The sequence below is a fragment of the Mesoplodon bidens genome (genome assembly GCF_964165515.1).
Source record: "Mesoplodon bidens genome assembly, chromosome: 5".
NCBI classification, from domain to species: Eukaryota; Metazoa; Chordata; class Mammalia; order Artiodactyla; family Ziphiidae; genus Mesoplodon; species Mesoplodon bidens.
This window is the reverse complement of record NC_138161.1, coordinates 42,429,078-42,449,338: the sequence shown is the minus strand read 5'-3', so window position 1 is coordinate 42,449,338 and position 20,261 is coordinate 42,429,078. Positions and strand designations below refer to the sequence as shown.

At 35.2% G+C, this 20,261-nt stretch overlaps 1 protein-coding gene across 2 annotated transcripts in view; it reads right to left on the bottom strand.

Annotated features, from left to right (window-relative positions):
- EPHA3 (EPH receptor A3) overlaps nucleotides 1-20,261 on the bottom strand; it is a gene marked incomplete at both ends in the record, with an annotated part of 372,586 nt that overhangs the window by 118,185 nt on the left and 234,140 nt on the right. For both annotated transcript variants that reach the window (XM_081236000.1, XM_081236001.1), the window contains 2 exons: nucleotides 8,453-8,788; nucleotides 9,470-9,625. In XM_081236000.1, coding sequence (XP_081092126.1) covers nucleotides 8,453-8,788; nucleotides 9,470-9,625 — 492 coding nt within the window. The remainder of the gene's footprint in view (nucleotides 1-8,452; nucleotides 8,789-9,469; nucleotides 9,626-20,261) is intronic.

Genomic DNA, 20,261 nt, shown 5'->3' with positions numbered 1-20,261 from the left:
AGGGGACATGGGTTCGTGACCCGGTCCGGGAAGATCCCACATGCCGTGGAGCGGCTAGGCCCGTGAGTCATGGCCGCTGAGCCTGCGCATCCGGAGCCTGCGCTCTGCAACGGGAGAGGCCACAACAATGAGAGGCCCGCGTACCGCAAAAAAAAACAAAACAAAAAAGTGTGTATTGTTTATTCAAGATATATTAAACTATTTTTTCTACTAATAGATGCTGTTACCTTGTTCTGTGAAATAGCAGGTCACAAAAGTATAGGCAGGTATGCTTTTAGAAGTCCTTTAGAAGAAGTAAATTGATAGGTGTGGTTAAAGATCAAAAAGATGTACTGGTTGATTAAAATTATACCAGTAACAAAGTTCTAAACTACAGTCTTAGAATCATAAAAAATATATAAAACAGGAAAAATTATGACTGGATTTCCAGTTCAATCCCTCATGTGATGGATAGCAATTTTTAACTGGAAGAAAAGAAGAGATTTGTCTTTGATCATTAAGTTAAGTGAATGATAGAGGCTATTCTGTTTAAAGCCAAGGCCAAGAATGTTTTCCTTATATCGCTATTCTGTTTAAAGCCAAGGCTAAGAATGTTTTCCTTATACCAGAAAGTCTCCAAGATGCTATCCTTCTTTGCATAAATTGATGGTTCTTCAACAGGAAATCTAAATAAAATTAAGTCAAGTTCTCTCTTTTTTAAATAATATTGTTTACTGGTCATTTTTCAATGGGGTAGCAACTGTGAAACTCTTAGAGAGATATCAAGCCCCTGAGAAAGTCCTATCCATAAGTGTTGATTCCCTTTCCCTTCATATTTTTGTATCTGACTTAATTTACAGAAAATGGTTAATTTATTCATTGTTGTAGATAAGAACTATATTATAGATAGAAACTGAAGGTAAACAGAACATCCATTTGTTTTTGCCAAAGAGACATCATGGAATAATTGACAAAAATTGACTAATATCTGCAGATAAGATCATAATATGGACAATGCTAATGTCCTGATTTTGATAAATGTATTGAGGTTATGTAAGAGAGTGACATTGCTTTAGGAAGTTCGCACTGAAGAATTTAGGAGTAAAGGGGCATAATATCTGCAATTTACACTCAAGTGGTTCAAAAATAAATAATATCTATATAGAGAAGGCAATGGGGGAGAGTATGATAAAGCGAATGTAGTAAAATGTTAATTTTTAGGAAATCTGGCTTAAGGTATATACACATATTGTGTACTATGGTACTATTTGCAACCCTTTCATATATGTGAACAAATTACATTTTATGATAAAAACTGTACACATATATGCAGAACTCCAATAGGGTAAATTGAAAGAGGAGGGACAGGTCCATTTACTCTAGGGAAGTATAGGGGTCAAGATAATCTTCATAGAGGAAAAAATACGTTTAAATGGAACTAGAAAATAATATTAAAAATGTGCATGCCTGGATCAAAAATTTCAAGGATTAGGGGTATGTTGAAAAAGGAAATACTGGAGTGATACCAGGACCCAGAGAATGGAGGGACACCTTTTTCAACTATTATAAATTGAGAGAAACAGAGTGGCATTTACCTAAGTGTCATGCTAAAGTTATTTATTTGATTGTAAGACTGCAAGGCAAAAGAATTCTAGGACTGATGGTACTTCACTGTCAACTAACTGGCAATCAAGAATCTAAGTAGGAAAAGACCAAAAATTTCTAAAACTTTTTTTTGTTTGTTTGAATGTATGGCTCAAAAAATTTTAAATGCTGTTTTAGACTTGAAAATTATAATTGCAGATAATATGAATACTCATTTAAATCCAATTATGTCATTCTTTCACTATAATTCAGGCATTCACATGTGAAGAATTATACTTATTGACACTGTTCCCTGCTCTTTTCAAGATTAAGCTTCTTAAAACAGATTGAATGAGGTTACTCTTCCACTCAATATATGTATTTCCATCCAATATCCCACTATCTAACATACCAGTTGCTTGGTCTTGCTTGCATATCCAACCTGATTTCCTGTTACCCTTTAACAAGATCCATCTCCTCTTCTCAGCCTACCCTCCCTACTACCCAGGAAACTCAATTCCAATATTGTAATATATATACACTTCCTTTTCTTTACTCCTATCTGATTTATTCCTATTTTTCAAAGTACATCTAAACTCTTTTTTTCCAAAGGTTTCCCTAAAATCCTTCAACCACAACTTCTTAACTCATTTAATTACCTAGTGTCTTCTGCAAGTTTATATGATTTGTATAATTTTTAAAAAATCTATTCTTCAATCATAAATTCTTGCATGGCTGGAGCATATATTACATGAACATAAAAGAGCATTGAAATATACTTGTTGATCCATTAACCCTTTTTACAAATATCTCAGTGGAAAGAAGTTGCTAAGCAGTATGATATTTTGACTTTACTAATTCTTTTAAGTTCCAATTCCTTTTTATTTTGGAATCTCAACATAATTAAAAGAGGATTATTATAATTCTTGGTATCATTTATTTATAAATGTTATGACTAAGAACCTTAAAATCTAACACTAAGTGTGGAGAAAAAGTATGAAGATCTGAAACAATTCAAAGGAAAAATCAGTAGCATGTGAGCACTTCTTAAATGCAGAATATGAACCAAATATGATTCCAAGTGTCAGAATGCGGTAAACTGAGGAAAGCGGTGGTCTCATTGGTAGGGAGAAAAAAAATAAGGAGAGAAAGTGGTTTGACGGAGAATGTTTTCTTTTTCGGATGGTGGACATTTCTAATAATCAATCGCTCATTCATTCAATAAAGTTTTGAGTGAATACAAGGTGCTAGAAAGCCTTGTTCTAAGTCTGAGAACGACAACTGTGAACATCAGACAAGGTCCAGGCCCTTATGAAATCCACACTCTTCCTAACAATTGTATTCATTTTAACAAAAAGACACAAACAGGATATTATAACTGGTTCTCAGAAGGGCACTTCTGTAAAGTGAGAACAGAAACCAGACTGCACTATGAATGAGAGAACAAAGAGAGAAGTAAGGATTACTTTATGAAAACATCTAATCTTAGACTGAAAATGAGGAGAAAAATAAGATGAAATCATGAAGAGTCAAACAATTTGTAATATGCATACATGTGTGTATTTAGTGTGTGTGTATTGTTGTTGCTTTTATTTAATTATTTGTAACTTCCTCTAAGATGAATAAAAGCCTATGCAACAGAAAAGGCAAAGGAAAAGAGCCAGGAGAGTGTATGTCTAAGATGCTAGAAGGGGAAGAGATTTTCTTGACAGCCCACTCTTTAGAGTCAGGAGTCAATGGGAGTTAGTGAGTACAAACAGGAGGAATAAGATTTAGAAAAGCCAGTGAGATAGCATTTTCCTTTCCCTCCTAAACTTTATGGTCTTAATAAGTTAGGAGGGTGTAAGAGGAAAAAGCACACTCCTGTGTGTCTTCTCTATGCAATACTTCACTTCTGGTCACCAAATATGTGGGGTTTTCCTCACACCAAGCAATTCTGCCAAACCAGCTGGGTGTCCAACGATTTAATTCAATTCTGATACTAGCTGCATGGAGTTAGCATCAGATCCCACAGGTTAGGGCTCAGTCCCATAAGACTTCCCCAACCCCCCCTTCAGATACTAATCTCAAGTCCAAGTTGTTATCTGTGCTTCTGACCCAACAGGTATAAATCGGAGGTTCCCATGACCCCCTCTTAATTAATGTTCAATTAATTTACTAGAGCAGCTCACAGAACTTACAAAAATATTTTACTTACTAGATTAACAGTTTATTATGTAAAAGAATGCAACTCGGAAACAGACAGATGAAGAGATGAATAGGGCAAGGTACTGGGCACAGAATTTCCATGTTTTCTCCAGACTTGTTGCCTACCAGCGCATCTACCCCAAAGCTCTCTGAACCATGTCCTTTGAGCTTTTAAGCAGGCTTCATTACATAGACATGATTGATTACGTCATTGACCACTGATGATTAAACTCTATCTCCAGCCCCTCCACCCTACCCAGAGGGGAGGTTGAGGAGTGGAGTGGCTAAAAGTTCTTCTAATCACATGGTTGGTTTCCCTGCCACCATCCTTAGGGGCTTTCCAAAAATCACTTCATTAACGTAAACTCAAATGTGATTGAAAGGGGTTGTTATAAATAACAAAATACCCATTATTGTTATTATCACTTAGGAAATTCTAAGAGTTTTAGGAGTTCTGTGCCATAAACTGGGACCAAGACCAAATATATATTTCTTATTATAAATCACAGTATCACAGAGGGAAAATCATCTGTGTAGAATGAGGGAGTAAAGGATAAGATTAATTCTGGGGAAGAGTGGAGATGATAAAGAAGATCTCTTGCAGAATACCCCTAAGAAACCCTGTGATAAATCACTGAGAAGCAAGGACCAAGTTTATTATAGATGGCATAGGGTACAGTAGATTTTCCCAGCAAAGCCCCCCTCTGTCTCCAAGGCAGCATTTCTTTTTGTAGCTATATGGCATGAATCATAGGATGGCAGAAAGAATAAGAATAGAAGTTGAAAGTGGAGTTGGAGTTGGAAGACATAAGTAGAAGTTTGATCGCTTGATAAAAAGTTGAAAAAACTTCTTGGATCTCAGTTTCTATAAAATGGGGGTGGGGTGGATCTCAAAACTTGAAAGCCCATATATTCTCTACTAGTGCCCCCTCTTCTTGCCTGAGATTGTTACATGCTATAGATAGTGGAGAAAGGGCAGATTCTATGATGGAAGTTGAGAATAAACAGGGACAAATATTCCACTAGTGGAATGATTTTCCCAGAACTGAAAGGTAAACATACTCATTCAAAGAAGAAAACAAGAAGTAGCAATTTACCCCAAGATATAACTTCACAGATTTTTGTTTTGCAATCTGCAATTCTTTCTGTACATGTTTGACTGATGGATTCATGGATACAATCTTTATGTACAGACCATGTTTTTTATCTCACTGACATACTTTGTGAAAGTATTAAGGGCTGGGAACCAACACCCAAATTCACAACATAATCCTCTACAATTTAGAAGGTGCCTTATCGTGTGGTCATCACATGGCTTTTACAATGTAATCAAGAGAAAAATCAACAAATTCAATCTCACAAACTAAATTAAAAGGGACACATTCACATTTCCCCTTTATAGCCATGTCAGAGATAGAGAGGAAGGAGGAATTTAAACACCAGGCATCGTATCTGTCATAGCCATATCTTTCTAGATGTCGGGAGCTCATTTCTCAAGGCTACCAGTCCATTAACCTTCACAAGAGCAAAAATAAAGCAAAACAATGAAACACTCTGGAGAAATGGCATTGCTTCTAATCTTGCTTATATATCTTACCATGGGGATTTGAAGATGGAACAAAGACCTCTACCTCCCCAGGCACAAAAATGATACAGACTCCCTGAGATAAATATATAAAATGCTTCATGGTGCATGTTGTAGACATATTTGTGATTTTTCTGAAAAATGAGAGTGGGGTTAGGAAGAGTAGCTGATATCATCCCTGCTGAATCTCTGTCTTTCTCTGTGATTTGTAACTGGGAGGGCCAAAGCATCAACTCCATTTATTTTTTTAAAGTCTTGGCCTGCTCTTGGTTGCCACTTTACCTAGATTCATTCATTGTATATATCTGGAACTATTAGTTTCTTGATAAATGCATTGTCAGAAAGCCAGAGGTCAATGATAAGATTGGAAATAAGGAGCTCTTGCTTGTTTTTATACACTTCTGTTTGACTTAGGAGATAATTATAACACAGATTGATGCTCTTGTTTTAAACAAGGTAGTAAATCAGAGTGAAATATGGGATTTGGGAAAGCCATTTGCCACATAATTATAACTTCTTAAAATTCTTGTGTTCATTGAATATGAGAAGATATAATCATGTGATACATAGCAATAGCATTACTCCTTTTTTTTCTCTCTCTCATGGAAGACAGTTAAATAAACCTAAGTTACAGATCTTTAAATATTATTAACTACAAAGTTTAAATATCATTAACTAAACCAAGACAAAAGCATATGTTGCTTGGTCTGAGATCTAGCTTTAAGTGGGAGAGATTCAGTAAGCAAGATTAAAATAATGATTCAGTGCACTTCATTAAAAAGTCTTGTCTTTTCCATAAATAAACATTATCACCATGAGACAATGTAAAATTATAAGAATTTCATCAATATAGGAGACGAGAAGAAAAGTGGGAACAAAGGAGGGATGTGGAATCAGAAAGAGACACATTTAAACATGGACTCTGCCAGGGGTTATATTCAAAATATCTATCAACTGGCATGGCAGGGACATGGAGCCCTCAAGTTGGAATAGTTCCCACACAGGGATCTGGAGACCACTCGAGTGCCAGGATTTACCCTTTTGGTTGCTGGATTATAGGAAGAAGGGGGACCTGACAGATTGGTCTGGAGACTCCTCTAATGCCAAGATTTATCCTTTTGATTGCTAGATTATGGGGAAGGAAGTGGGGGGCTTGATATACTGGGTTTAGGGGGCTACCTAGGGTACTTGAGGAATTAACCAGTACAGGTGCATTTCTATACTCACCTTCAGAAGTAACTTTGTCTGCTTCTAACCAGTATACAAATAAGTACAAAATTTTACCAACCAGAAGAGTCATACTTGTGCATACTTGGTGAATATTAGCCCTGATGACACCTATTAGTTTTGCACCCTTGGTAGTTTAACTAACCTCCTTGAGTCAGCCAAGTGAAAGAAGGAAAGTGGTGAATTTCCTGGCTAGATATTTGGCTGCTCTAAGACCTCTTCCAGCTGATAGAATTTAGTCATCTCTCTCTTTTCTTCTGACATTCAGTATTCATATCCTCAAAGAAAAGAGCGAGTCCCGCTAGAGAGCAGAGGAACTTCCATAATTTAAACCAAATGTAGAAAAGAAGCTGAGTTTACACTCAATTCTAACTTCCAACTCAAGGTTAGCTCTCCTGGGAGCAGATGTGGGAGTCTGTAGTTCTAGCTGAAGTATTTTCAGGGGGCCATCCTGTCTCTTCCTTTTCTCCCTTTTTGGCTCCAATGTTTTTTTTCTTGTGTATAAATTATACAGTAATATCTCTGAACTGAATTGTTTGAAATGTATCCCTAATTATGATATCTTGTAGCAACAGTTATGCACAATAAATATCTATCAGCTTAATTTTGCACAGCTTTGTTGATTAGAAAACTGTTTTTTACTCATTCATCACAGTTATCACCTTGGAAAAATGATTGTCTTATTTCAAAGGGATATCACTGGCATGTCTCTGTATACTCTGCAAAGTGTAATTCTTCTATATGTTTGAGAGAATCACAACTAAAACCCCATGAATAATTCTGGACACCACACTGTAAAAAAACCATAGTAAAATATATCACAAGAATTATCAGAGAACTGAAAAACAAATAGAAGATTTAAAGGGTGACTGAAAAACACAGGATTTACTAACAGTAAAGAAAAGAGAAATGTTGTGGATGCAAGATAAAGAAAGGTGAGAAGTTTATTTAAATTTTCTATTCCATATTAAAGGCCCTTTGCTTACAATCTGGCAACACAGTATTTTCTTTTCTTTCTTTTTCTTTTTTTTTTTTTTTTTTTCTGTGATAAGCGGGCCTCTCACTGTTGTGGCCTCTCCAGTTGCGGAGCAGGCCTAGCTGCTCCATGGCATGTGGGATCTTCCCGGACCGGGGCACGAACCCGTGTCCCCTGCATCAGCAGGTGGACTCTCAATCACTGCACCACCAAGGAAGCCCAGTATTTTCTTTTTAATTAGGAAAAGATTGTCAGTGGAAAATACAGTTGATGAAATCACCATGAAATTTATATCCGGAAATTTTAAAGATCAGTGATTCCAACTGTTTTCACCAAGACCTCTTTTTACTAAGCTTCTCAATTCCATATTTTTAATTTTTAAATACAAATTGTATCTATTAAATAAAATGTGTTTCTTTTCTTTGTTTTTAATTAATCAGAGAGTTTTAACTACCTGAGCTATGCTACCCAGAGCTTCTGGGGAGCATAAAATAACTGAATAACTATACACAAAATTTGATATAATTATAACTAAGGTAAAGACATTTATAGTTTTAAATATCATACATAACTTTTTCCAAGCTAGATTCAATGTCTGTTAAGTTCTTGAAAATACGGAAATGCTGCAGGGAGCGCCATAAGTACTACCTCCAGAGCCCCAGATGTTTAAAGATATCAGAGTGGGAAGCAATGGATTAAACTAGCTTAAAATCATCTAACAAATATGATTTATTCTCACTTTGAAGAATTAAATTGAGCTATTTAATGTACCATAACTGTCTAAAAGTGATAAAAAAGAATAACCTGGGGCTCTTTCAAATCTTTTTTTTCCTACCCTTTCTTCCACTCTTTCTGTTAAAACTATTACTTGGCTCTGAGATGGCAGGAGTAGGAAGCATCCAGCATGTACTCACCAGCCTGGTTAGTTGTGATGCTGACTGCAGCAAACTGTCTTGGTGGTGAGCTCAGCTCTGACACCCCATTAATGGCATCAATCTCAAAGGTGTAGTTAGTGTGTGCCAGGAGGTCTGTCACTGTCACCGTGGTGTTGGTGAGTCCATACTGTCGAGGAAGGAAGCGGACATTTGGGCTGCATGGCTCACACTGTTTTACGTTCCACCCACATTTTTTACATATGATGTTGAAGGTAACATCTTTCCGGCCTCCTGTGTCCAGGGGCCAACTCCAGTCCAGGATAACCGAGGTCTCATTTATATTAGATATAACATTTCTCGGTGCAGATGGAGGTCCTGCAAAGTAGTTCAACAAAGATTAATGAGCCTCACTTCTGTTTTCTACTACAAGGGAAATCGATAATTTACAGTGGAACTGAAAGAGGCAAATAACCATCTTGTCTTTATTATATACTTTTAATTCATCCTCAGAGGATCCATGAGGTTATAGACACATGGGTTCAAGAGTGCTGCCCTCCCCGAGCTATGAATGGGGGGAGTTTTGACTCCAGGTTGAAGATGCATTCACAAAGTCCAACAAAGGAATTTACCACTAAATTCAATGCCCTTGTGAATAGTTATGAAAACTTTAGTATTAGTTTTATAAATCTTAGTTCTTTTTCCCTATGACCTATGACCAACATATAACAAGAGGGAATAGAAAAGTAAAAATACAAATCCCATGCCTAAACCTCCCCTACCCTGTCAAAATTATGCAAGATCTAAAACAAGATATAGAAAATTTTCTTTCCTTCTGGGTGTCTTGTTGCAGGAAGTGCTTTAAAAACTAGTTCATTTTGTGTGATAAATGTTGCATTTGTGGTGAGCCAAGCATGGAGAGTGAAGCAGAGAAAGCTTTTAATTTGCACATGGAGAGCAGAAGGAAATGGGCCAAATGCTTTAAAAAAAACACAATAATAAGAAGAAAAAAGGAAATAAAACAAACATGGAGGCATGGGTTGCAGCGAAACTACTCACGGGTACAAGCCATGGATGGAGGGTCTTTGTCTGCTCGGAAGTAATTATTCTCACACCTGCAGTTCACTGAACCATCTTCGTGAGTAGAACTGTGAGGTGGGCACTTAGCACACTGCACGTTACCATCTGAAGGCTTGTAGAAACCTGGTCGACAAGCTACAAACAAAATGACTCTTTTAAGATTTTGTGATAATTTTGAAAATATATTCTTGAAAATACATAAAACAGATTTCAGGAGGCTAGGGCATGCATTCATTATGAATAAAATCAATCGCATTCATTATGAATAAAATCTATTTCCTTCTCCCAGAATTCATAGAAGCAAATAATGTGGCCCAATGTAGTTTCTCCACATATACGTTTGTATTTGCACCAAATGTTAAGGGGGAAAAAACCCCCCACAAGATTTAGATTATTTTGGCACTAGAGTGTGACGAAATTTCCATCTCATGTTTTCACAGCTTTACTTGGCATTGGACTATTTGTGGAGAAAATAAAGCAAAGCCATGTCATCATGCAGCCATTCCCTTTTTAAACATGATGCAATGTGTACAGTCTCTGCAGTTAGTACTTAATGTAGTACCCACTTGTTTTCTAAGTAGTTTCTGTGTGAACAAGTTTAACCCCACAAATTGTAAGCAACTGAAGGAAGAAATCACGGCTGTGTCTACATTTTAAAATTCTCGATACTTGGTTCTCCTGAGCTATGATACTTTGTTTGCCCTTGACAGTGTCATTCCCTAACTTCTCTGGTAATGGCCTAAAAGAAAGGTCTTAATTTATTTCCTTGTCTGTATCTCAAATACACAGGGAGGTATAATTTCTATTTAAACTGATATACTTGTGAATTATTACTAGATTAACACTTTTAAAAATAACTATGTTATCTTCTTTCTTTCCGGTTATATCTCTGAATGACATGTTTTTTTTTTAAGCCCAATGAACTTGTTACCAGATATTATTTCAGCTGCCCATTTAATATTCACTATCTATTTATAGCTCTTACAGAAATGTCTCCATTATAGTATTTTCATCTAATCTGATATAAAATTTAAAATGCTGTACTGTTTTATTTGGTCCATTTTCATAATTACCCTGAGAACTGAAATCATAGTGAAAACCCTAACAAAAGTCCTTTGACATTCCTTTGAGGAAGGAATTCAGGATCTTAAATTTTTAAGTTTCTTTGGAAGCCAATAATTGGAAGCCAATAATTTCTTAAGTCTCTAAAACTCAACTTCAAAGCTGCATTGAGATTTGATGGCTTAAACCACTTAAATAGAGACTAGACCCTACAGACTATGTTTATCGCTGAATTCCAAAATTGTTTTGTATCAACCTCATATTGTGAATAACAGGTTATTTGCATTCAAATAAAACCTGTGTGAATAAATCTTAACTTTTATAATCACTAAATGTATTTTAAAAGATAACACACTGTATCTATAATAGTGTATCTTCCTACTGAACATTTCTTGGGAGATAACACTCCCAAGGAAAATACATTGACAAGACCAACAATTAGAATAACTTAAAATGATAGTAATCATTAATCTAGTCTTGTTGTTTTCAAGTTCCTACTAAGAATGGCTGCTCAAGGACCATATTACATTAAATTGAACAACTTTTGGTACCATACTGAGAGCCAGTCAAATAAATTCTATTGCCCTAACCAAACTTGGATTAGGATTATAAACTTTTGAACATTGTCCTTAAGCACTTGTTAGCAAGGTCCACTCATATCTCATGTCATATTGCCTCAGGGGGAAATGATATAAAGTATAAACAAACTATGCACTTAACTTCTGGTTTCAATTTAGCTCATTATTGAGTGCCTTTAAATTTGCAAGAGGGCATTGCTGAGTCTTTAAAAGATTAAGTTGCAGTGTTCCAATGTACTTTGTTATTTTGTTTGCTTGTAAATTTATCTCTGTGTTTTTATTTCAGGCTTTTATAGTTTTTACAACATTAGGCATAAAGGTATTCACTAAACGCTCAATGACTTTTTGTTAATACTATAAACAGCTATACTATGTGATACTTAAAGACAAGATAGACATACAATCAACTAGCTACAGCACCACAGCACAGAATTTCTGATAGTATTGATACTTTCAAATACTTTCAACAGTATTGAAAGTAGCTATAGTTATTAAGCCTAGAAGTTAAGAATGTGACTTGAACTAGTAACCAGACTTTAATTATGAGTAAATAATAACCTTAGAGATGAGAAGAGTAAAAGATAGGTAGGCACATATACATGCAGTTTAATAAATATCTGTCAATCATCTACTTTTGTTCAGTCTCCTCATTAGTCTTAAAGATACAAATGTCCCTAATTCTGTCCATCCCAAAAAGGCCCTTGAAATTTGAAAGCAGGCAACAGAAATTTAACACAGGCCACATGGAGCAAGCACTCCATTCTGATTGATCTGTTGGAAGAAATACACAGAAGGACTTCCATTTGAGAAAGATTAAGACAGTATGAGTTGGCCTGTAAGAAGCATAATTAAATGCACAAATAGATCAACATGAAAAGACAAACTGTTAACTAGAGAAATGTGGTGGGTACTCTTGGTTACATACTCAATATCTCAGTCCTGCTTCCTGTTTGCTAATAGAATCCTGATTTTGTTCAGAACTGCATTCTGCCAAGTACTCCCTAACTCAGATCATTGCATATAGGGGTGGATGGCTAAAGTTATGGCCAAAGAGATGGCTAAAGAGATACAAACAGAACTCTGATGAAAGTCTCTGGGATACCTTGCATTGCTTATGGGCATAATGACTTACAGGAGACACTAAGTTAAAGGTCAAGAAAATCAGAGAGATGTGTACCCTGCTCTTGTTGACCCAGCAAGCACCAATCTCAGGATTTCTTATAATGTCAGAAAAGTAACACCTTGTTTGTTTAAGTCACTGTAGTCAAGTTTTCTTTTACTTGCAGCAGAAAGCATTTCTAAATGATAAAAGAGACAAAGAGAATTCAGTTGAGATGTATTAATTATATAGAATAGCTTAATGGAGCTAAAAAGATCTTAAGAAAACCCAGTGGTCAATTTGTGTGTTTTGCGTCTGAAAATCCAGTTAGGTGACACACAGTTAGGGACAGACTCTACTCTGCATCTTCTGGCACCTGGTAGCTAGCTGATAGGATTTAATCATCAATTAACAGATATTCATTGAATGCTAACTCTATCCTGAGTACAATGCTAGTTTCTATGGTAATATCCTAAATTTGGTAGACACTTTTACTCTTTATAAAGGACTTTCAAATATACCATCTCAATTAAATCTCACAACAGTTCTATTGAAATAATCAAGGTAGATATTAATTTTCTTATTTTACAGAATGAACAATTGAAGCACAAACAGAATGCCCAAGATAACAAAGAAATTCATAGTCCGAATAAGCAAGAAAATTTCGGCTTTTAATTTTATGTAAATCACTCATTAAAAGCAAATTATTTTCCTACCAATTCTAAGCTGTTGGTATGACATTGAAGAATAGTCATCTAAAAAATTTAATGCAACACATTTAATTAAACACATGCAAGTCTTTTTTCATCTATTCCTAGTTAAGACATCATTTCAGAAAGGCTGATGTTCTCTTGTATTCTCCAGGATTTTCTATATATTTGAGGTGTAACATTGTTATGGGCAGATGAGCAACTGAACTTTTGTTGGAAGGTCAGAGGTTGTCTGTCAACTTTAAGAATAGGGTGACTGCACTATATGTGGGAGCCATACAAGTAAATTTCCTTATTCTTGATACAAACAGAATCTCTAAATCCTCGACTCATACTGTTCAACAAATTTGAGAATATGACTGAAAAGTTTGTATTCACTAATAAAATTATTATACTGGTAAGAAACATTATCTTTAAATGTATAAGGGGAAATTCTTTATATATTTACTTCAAACTTTTTCCCACCAATGAATAATCTCCCTCCCTTGCAATAAATCATCTTGTACTGAAATACCTATCCTTTTGTTATACCTTCTTCATCCTTAAAAAAATCCTCATGGAAAAATTTGAAACTCTACCTCTATGGGGCATTAGTACTTGTGTTTTATTATCTTTGCTTATGGTAGCAGAAGCAATGATTGTAATTTAAAAGTATCTCCTTCCCTTCCTTGAATATAAAACTGCTAATATAACAATGTGCACATTTCTCTCCTTATGCATTACGTTAGAGAATGAGAAGGTTCAGTATGCAAAAAGTAAAACCCAGGGCTTCCCTGGTGGCACAGTGGTTGAGAGTCCGCCTGCCGTTGCAGAGGACACGGGTTCGTGCCCCGGTCCGGGAAGATCCCACGTGCCCCAGTCCGGGAAGGTCCCACATGCCTTGGAGCGGCTGGGCCCATGAGCCATGGCCGCTGAGCCTGCGCGTCCGGAGCCTGTGCTCCACAACGGGAGAGGCCACAACAAAGAAAGGCCTGCGTAACGCAAAAAAAAAAAAAAAAGTAAAACCCAGGTAAGGAGTGGAAAGTAGATATGTTAATGTGTTTTCTTACCTAAAGGAAGTCTTTGTCAACTTATTACAGAATATCAAATAACAGAGAACATTCAAGAAAGGTAAACAAATTAATACTAATTCAGGTTTATCCAGCTTTAAGTTAAAAAAAAATAAAAAACCAAACAAACTTCTGCTATATACTTAAGGTCTTCCTTGTGTTGGCCAGCTAGAAAGCAATACTTAACTAAGGTGGAAATGCACATATTCAAAGCCTGCTGCCAAAATGACAGAATTCTGATTTACATCTTTCCTCCCATAACCCAGTAGTACATGTTCTTGTCAGTCAAACACTGGTAGAATTATTCATAGATTTCTACCTCAGGGTAGTAAAACCAAAGAGTGATTAAAAAGTGTAAGATCTTTTAAGTGGAGGCAAACTGCTGCCCCTTTTTGGGTCCCAGAGACGTTTTATCCCCTTGCTGTAATGGAGATTTTTGAACTAGTTAATTGTGGCAGGAACTCTGGGCTTTGAATAAGCAAAGTAGGAATGATACACGAAGCTAAATTAACCATTAAAAATGGGATGTAGCACCTCCTCAAATCCCACTGGATATCATCATGGATTTACTAGGAATCAGACTTGTTCATGTAATGTTTGGATTTCATTTATTCACTTTCAAAAACCAAACATGTACTGATCTCCTAAGATGACCTAGACATTTTATTGTGTCCAGTCACAGTGATAAAATTCACAATCTTAGCTTTAAACAGGAGACCAATTAATTCCATATGGTGCCGTTATTTTAGAAATGGATCTTCTCACTTGAGAATGTAAGTGCTAAGACACTTTGCAACACAATATTTTTAAGTAATCTTCACCGAGAAATTGCTTAATTTCACTTCTCTATATCCCAACTCTTCAAGGTTTTCAGCATCTTACAGGAAGACCACTAGACTGGGAAAGAGGAAACGTAGGTTTTGATCTAGTTTTTTTTCTACTAAATAGGTATTATCTCAAAGCCACTGACCAGGTGTCTTCCAGTTTTTATGAGGTAGCTGGGGTAGTGACTTCCTCTTCTAAAATAAGTTTGAAGATTCATTTTTAGTTATTATTATCTCCTCCCAGATTAGATCCTGAGCAATGTAGAGATACGAGTTTTTTCCTATTCATTTTGTATGCTGCGTGTCCAGCACATTGCCCAGCACCTAGCAGTTGATGAAATACATTTTTTGGTGAAATACATTTTTTAAATGAATAATTAACTTGTAACCAATTGTCCTCTCTGGATTTCAATTTCTTCATTTATCAAATGATGGGTATCGACTATCTTGTCTCTTAATACTCTTCAGGCTAGACACTTTAAAAGGTTAATGTTTCATGTACCAAAATTTGTAGGATTCCTAGAACTTTCTAAGTAGAAAAAAATAGAAAAAGCATCTTCACTTTTGTCTGTGCTTTAAGGATTAAAATTAGCCATTAAAATTACAAAATCACATAGGGCAACAAGACAAAGAAAAGAGGCTCTCTTCTGATTTAAAAGAAATATACTTGAATCAAGAAATGACAGGTTTTTGCCCTTCTCAGTGTTTTTCTATATCAGAGCAGTATATATTCAAAGTGTATGTGGATTTCATGATTGGATGTATTGAATGATAAATTCACTGCCAAGCAAATAATTCCATATTATTATACTTTCATCTTACCCAGTAGCATAATAAAACTATATTTCATTATATTCTTCCTTTTATGTATATTTTAGATAGAGTAGAATGTTTAAAAGCTGGGAAATCTTATAGGAATAAATAAAAATTTAAAATGTTGATATTAATTATTATTTTAATTTTTTTAAATGTAGGAAGGTGTGATTTTCCTTTTCTCTTTTAACAGTAAAGAAAACTAGCACGATACTGAAAACACAATTTAAAAGACAAAACATTTTCCTTCTGTTAGTCTGAAGTAAGGTTTTATTTGTCTTTTTCTTGTTAATCTACCTTTTAGTTCCTCTATTTTAAGTGCCCAGTCAGTGAGAGTATGCATGTTCATTTACTAAGCGAACCCCAAAACTTATTGAAAAAACCCCAGGATGGGCCACAGTAGAACAAAAATGAAGAAGCTCTTGCCAAATGTTAATTTTCTATTGAGAACACTAAAAATATGAATAAAATAATAGAAGGAAGCCAAAATAATACCAATTTGTAATAAATGAATTAGAAATATTTTGGGATTCTGCTGATTCCATATTTATAAAGAGGTAAGAATAAAACAGGAACTAAATACTATGGGTCAGTAGTGGGGTAAAATAACAAACTACCAGCTTTGGAAAAATATAAAGAAAAAAGTATGAAATAGGGAGTATTATGAGCACTAGCTATACAATGAATAATAATTATAAAAAAGCTTCCAGATAGAATCTTGGCCTCATTCCCAAAACACATAGCACACTTTTCCTCTAAGATGTAATTGATGGGCTTGAGTTATGCTGATACAGAGAATGGGTAAAGTTACCATAGTGAAAGGAAAACAAATGCACTTAGTAAACCATGGTGGCTACTGTTGAAAGAAAGTAGACAGCTTTTCAATTGCAAAGTGAATTTTGTCTTCAGTTGACTAATGTGGTTGACTTTTAAGAGAAAACATGGTCCTAATTAAGGGTTAAAAGGCTCATTTCAATTTGAATTAACTTTAAATTAAAAAATAGAGCTGTTGGTAAATAGGGTCCTTTTAGTATTCAGACCTGAGCTCTATACACACAGGGCTATATTATCAATTCCCAGCCATAAACACAAATTAATGACCAGAACCAGCACTGACTAAACAGATGATTTCCTGGACTTGCAATTCCAGGCCTGACAGGGTCTATTTGCCAGTACAAGGTCAAAGCAACTGTTTATTCCCAAAATGAGCTGTACTCCACAATCTTACAGGAACTCTATTCTTTGCCATTTGAATAGAGGTACAATGCTTTGAGGCAAGGCAGAGGCATTTCAATACACTGGTAGTGGCTACGTTCAGTCATTAAACCCTGCCTGCAATGTGCAGCATTTACAAAGTGATCAAGTGTTTCCTTCTTCTGTTCCTTCACTGTTCAATAAAAAAGGCCTAAGGCAAAATGCCACCATACTATTACACACAACAGAATCAATCACAATCTAGTGTGGCTCAAAGATAGCTTAGTAACAAGACTTTATTGCATTTGTTGTTGTTCCATCAGATTTAGCAAGACAGGTGCCAGTAACACTGAAATATGTTCAATGTATGTTCACCACCAAGAGAATGTTAAAAGAGACCCTGGTCCTAAGGATGCTGTGTTTTGCCAGCTTTTCAGTTGTCTTCTACTTTCAAGGAAGAACGGTGTGCTTTAGGAGTAGGACTAGTTGAGTTTTTCTATTCTTAATTATCAATGCTCAGAGAATGAGACCCATCAATAAAATTTACAAGTTCATAGAAACATATATGTTATGAACAGGTAAATACTAAAACCGGGAGGGAAGAGGGGAGGTGGGGGAGGAAGGGAGGGAGAGAGAGAGAGAGAGAGAGAGACCTAGAATGAAAGAGAGAATCATTTTTATGGGATATTATTGTGGTGAACATAAAATGCATAGGACCCAAATCTATACTCAGAATATATTGAGAGACAGCCTGGAAAAGCTTTTGAGAATAGTGCCAGAAGTTTTCTTTAGAGCAGAATAGCATTGGAATGTCTAAGAAAACCATTCCTCGGAAGGGATTTTGGAGGAGGTAAATCACTTCCATGTCAAAATAAAACCTACGATGGATTAGCATTTTCCAGACTACACTGGAAATATAGCTAGAGCTTGGAGAGGTCAGCAGTCCAATACTTACCTTTATAAGTCAATTTTAGGAGAATAAAATTTCCATCATAGATTCATAGTCACCCAGATTAGAGTTTGAGATACAAGTGATGAAAACTTCAGATGCTATTTCCAAGGATCTATTGTACATGAATGCATAAAGAACAACTAGGTCCTGTGTATGTTTATATGCACAAACATATGTGAACAATTCCATTTATAATATTGGCAAATTAGAAAGAATATAATGCCTCAAATTAGAAAGGTGGTTAAACTATGCTATGTTCATACAATTCCGTATATAAATTAGGCTATTCTGATACATTTATGAGACACATTATGTCTCACTCAGAAAGATGCTCATAATATTTTATGGTAAAAAAGCAGAATAAAACAATATGTATGCAATCCTTTTATTGTTTATATTTTTTTCTTATTAACATATCACTTATCTAATGAAAAACTTAAAAATATTAAAGTCTTAGAATTATAAATATTGCACATACACACACAAAAGAATCAAAACACTATAGTTAATGAACATAGTGTGTGTGTGTGTGTGTGTAATTTGACTTTTAGGTGCATATCATGTAAAGTGCAAAACTAAATGTGTACTATATGTGGGGCCTAAATCTACACATCTATATTACTCTCACTCACTCTCTTTTCCTACACACACACACACACACACCACAGTTTTGATTAGCTCTTGCTTCTATTAAAATGGTCAAGGAGTTTCATTTTTCTTCTTCTCTCTCTTCTTTAAAAAAGCAACATAGGGGAAAATTATGGTTGACTGCAAATGTTGATAGCCCCACTAATGTGAATTTCACACATTTGATCTCAAGTAATTCTATCTCCACTTGGGAAAATTTACATAGAAAATAGCACAATTTAAAAAATCCAGGATTTAAATGAAAACCTATAAAAGGTGGAAAACTCAGAGGAAAAGAATTCTGTAAACACTGCAAGACACATTGCAAAAATATTTGCTCTCTTAGCTACACTGTTAATGATCCACTCTCTGAAAAAAAAAAGAGAGCCATCTAGAATTTTGTGGAATAATGACATTATTGTATTTAAATCAGCTTTATATTTTAGGCAAGTTTATTTTTAAATAATGTCATTTTCTATTCTGAGGAAATACCTCTGCAACTTTCAAATGTATACCTTAACAGTTCTTATAATCCTATCACCTTTCCATTCCATTTTTATTGTTAAATTTATGAAAATGACTATTTGATAATATTCTGGTTAGAAAGCAAATGGATTTAAAATAAACCTATAATGTGTCTTTTATACACTGAGCATTCACTTTATGATCACAAAATATTACCAACTAGGAGACGTCTGCAATTTAAAAGTATTCAATATTTGATTTGAGTTACTTCATGGCTAACAGCAATGTATAAGGTAATATAGAAAAAAATGAGCTAATATAATTCTAGGGTCTCTTTTAATTTATTTTTATGCTTTTGGGAAATACTTGCTCCAAAATAGAAAGGGGATTAATATTCAAAGCATTCTGAAATTCACTCCCTTAAATGTGTAAGAATGGATTTCACAAGGAAAATGAAAAAACTATTAAATTAGATGCCCATTGTACCAGCACAATCATTAGCTGAATGTTTCAAAAAACCTTAAACCAATCATTTATTTTGAAACGATTAAGGAAGACACAAACATTCATAATTGTGTTGAACAGTATGTTTATAAATTTGAATTTCACCTAAAATTAATTCCATCCTATTCAAGAAAAAAATATTTTTCTATTTGCATAAGAAGGACAGTTGCCACAGAAATAGAGAGTGGTCTTTAATGGTGTTATGAAAATAAAGTGCAACAGGCTTGAATACTTTAAAATGGTTAATTTCTAAATATAGAGATGAACATTTTTTTCATAGTTATGACTATTATCCTAGAACATTACATTCAACTTGGAAGACAGATGCATTGCAACAAAAAGACTAAAAAGGTTAAATCCATTTGAGAGGAGGAGAGAATTAAAGGGCAGAAAGAATGGGAGAAAATATAGAGGCAATATTAAAATGCATTGCTTATAGTTGGCAAATATATACCACTCTTTTAATACAAATAACTGGGACACAAGAGTTTGGAACATAAGGAGTAAAAACAACAGCAGGAAGATGTCTGCCACTTTCATTAACTCTGGTCATCTCAGAGAACTTCAGATTTGGTAAGCTGTGCTCAGTGTTGCTATCCTTGAAGTAGTGGGAGGGGAGAGAGAGAAAGCGAGAGAGAGAGAGAGAGAGAGGCAGGATGGAAGGACAGAGAGAGGAGGGAGTAGGAGGGAAAAAAGAATGGGTGTGTCTTTGTGTGTGCTAAAATAGCCACATGTAATGTGTGTGTCTGAAGCAAGTGTATGTGTTTCTCTAATTTAGACTGCTGTGTGCATTCTGCAAGTGTTTCTTCAGGGCAGAGCTCATTACATTCCACCCACTCTCTGGAGTAAATGTTTAAGATTTTGTTAACTGACTTCTGAAATTCATTCAAGATA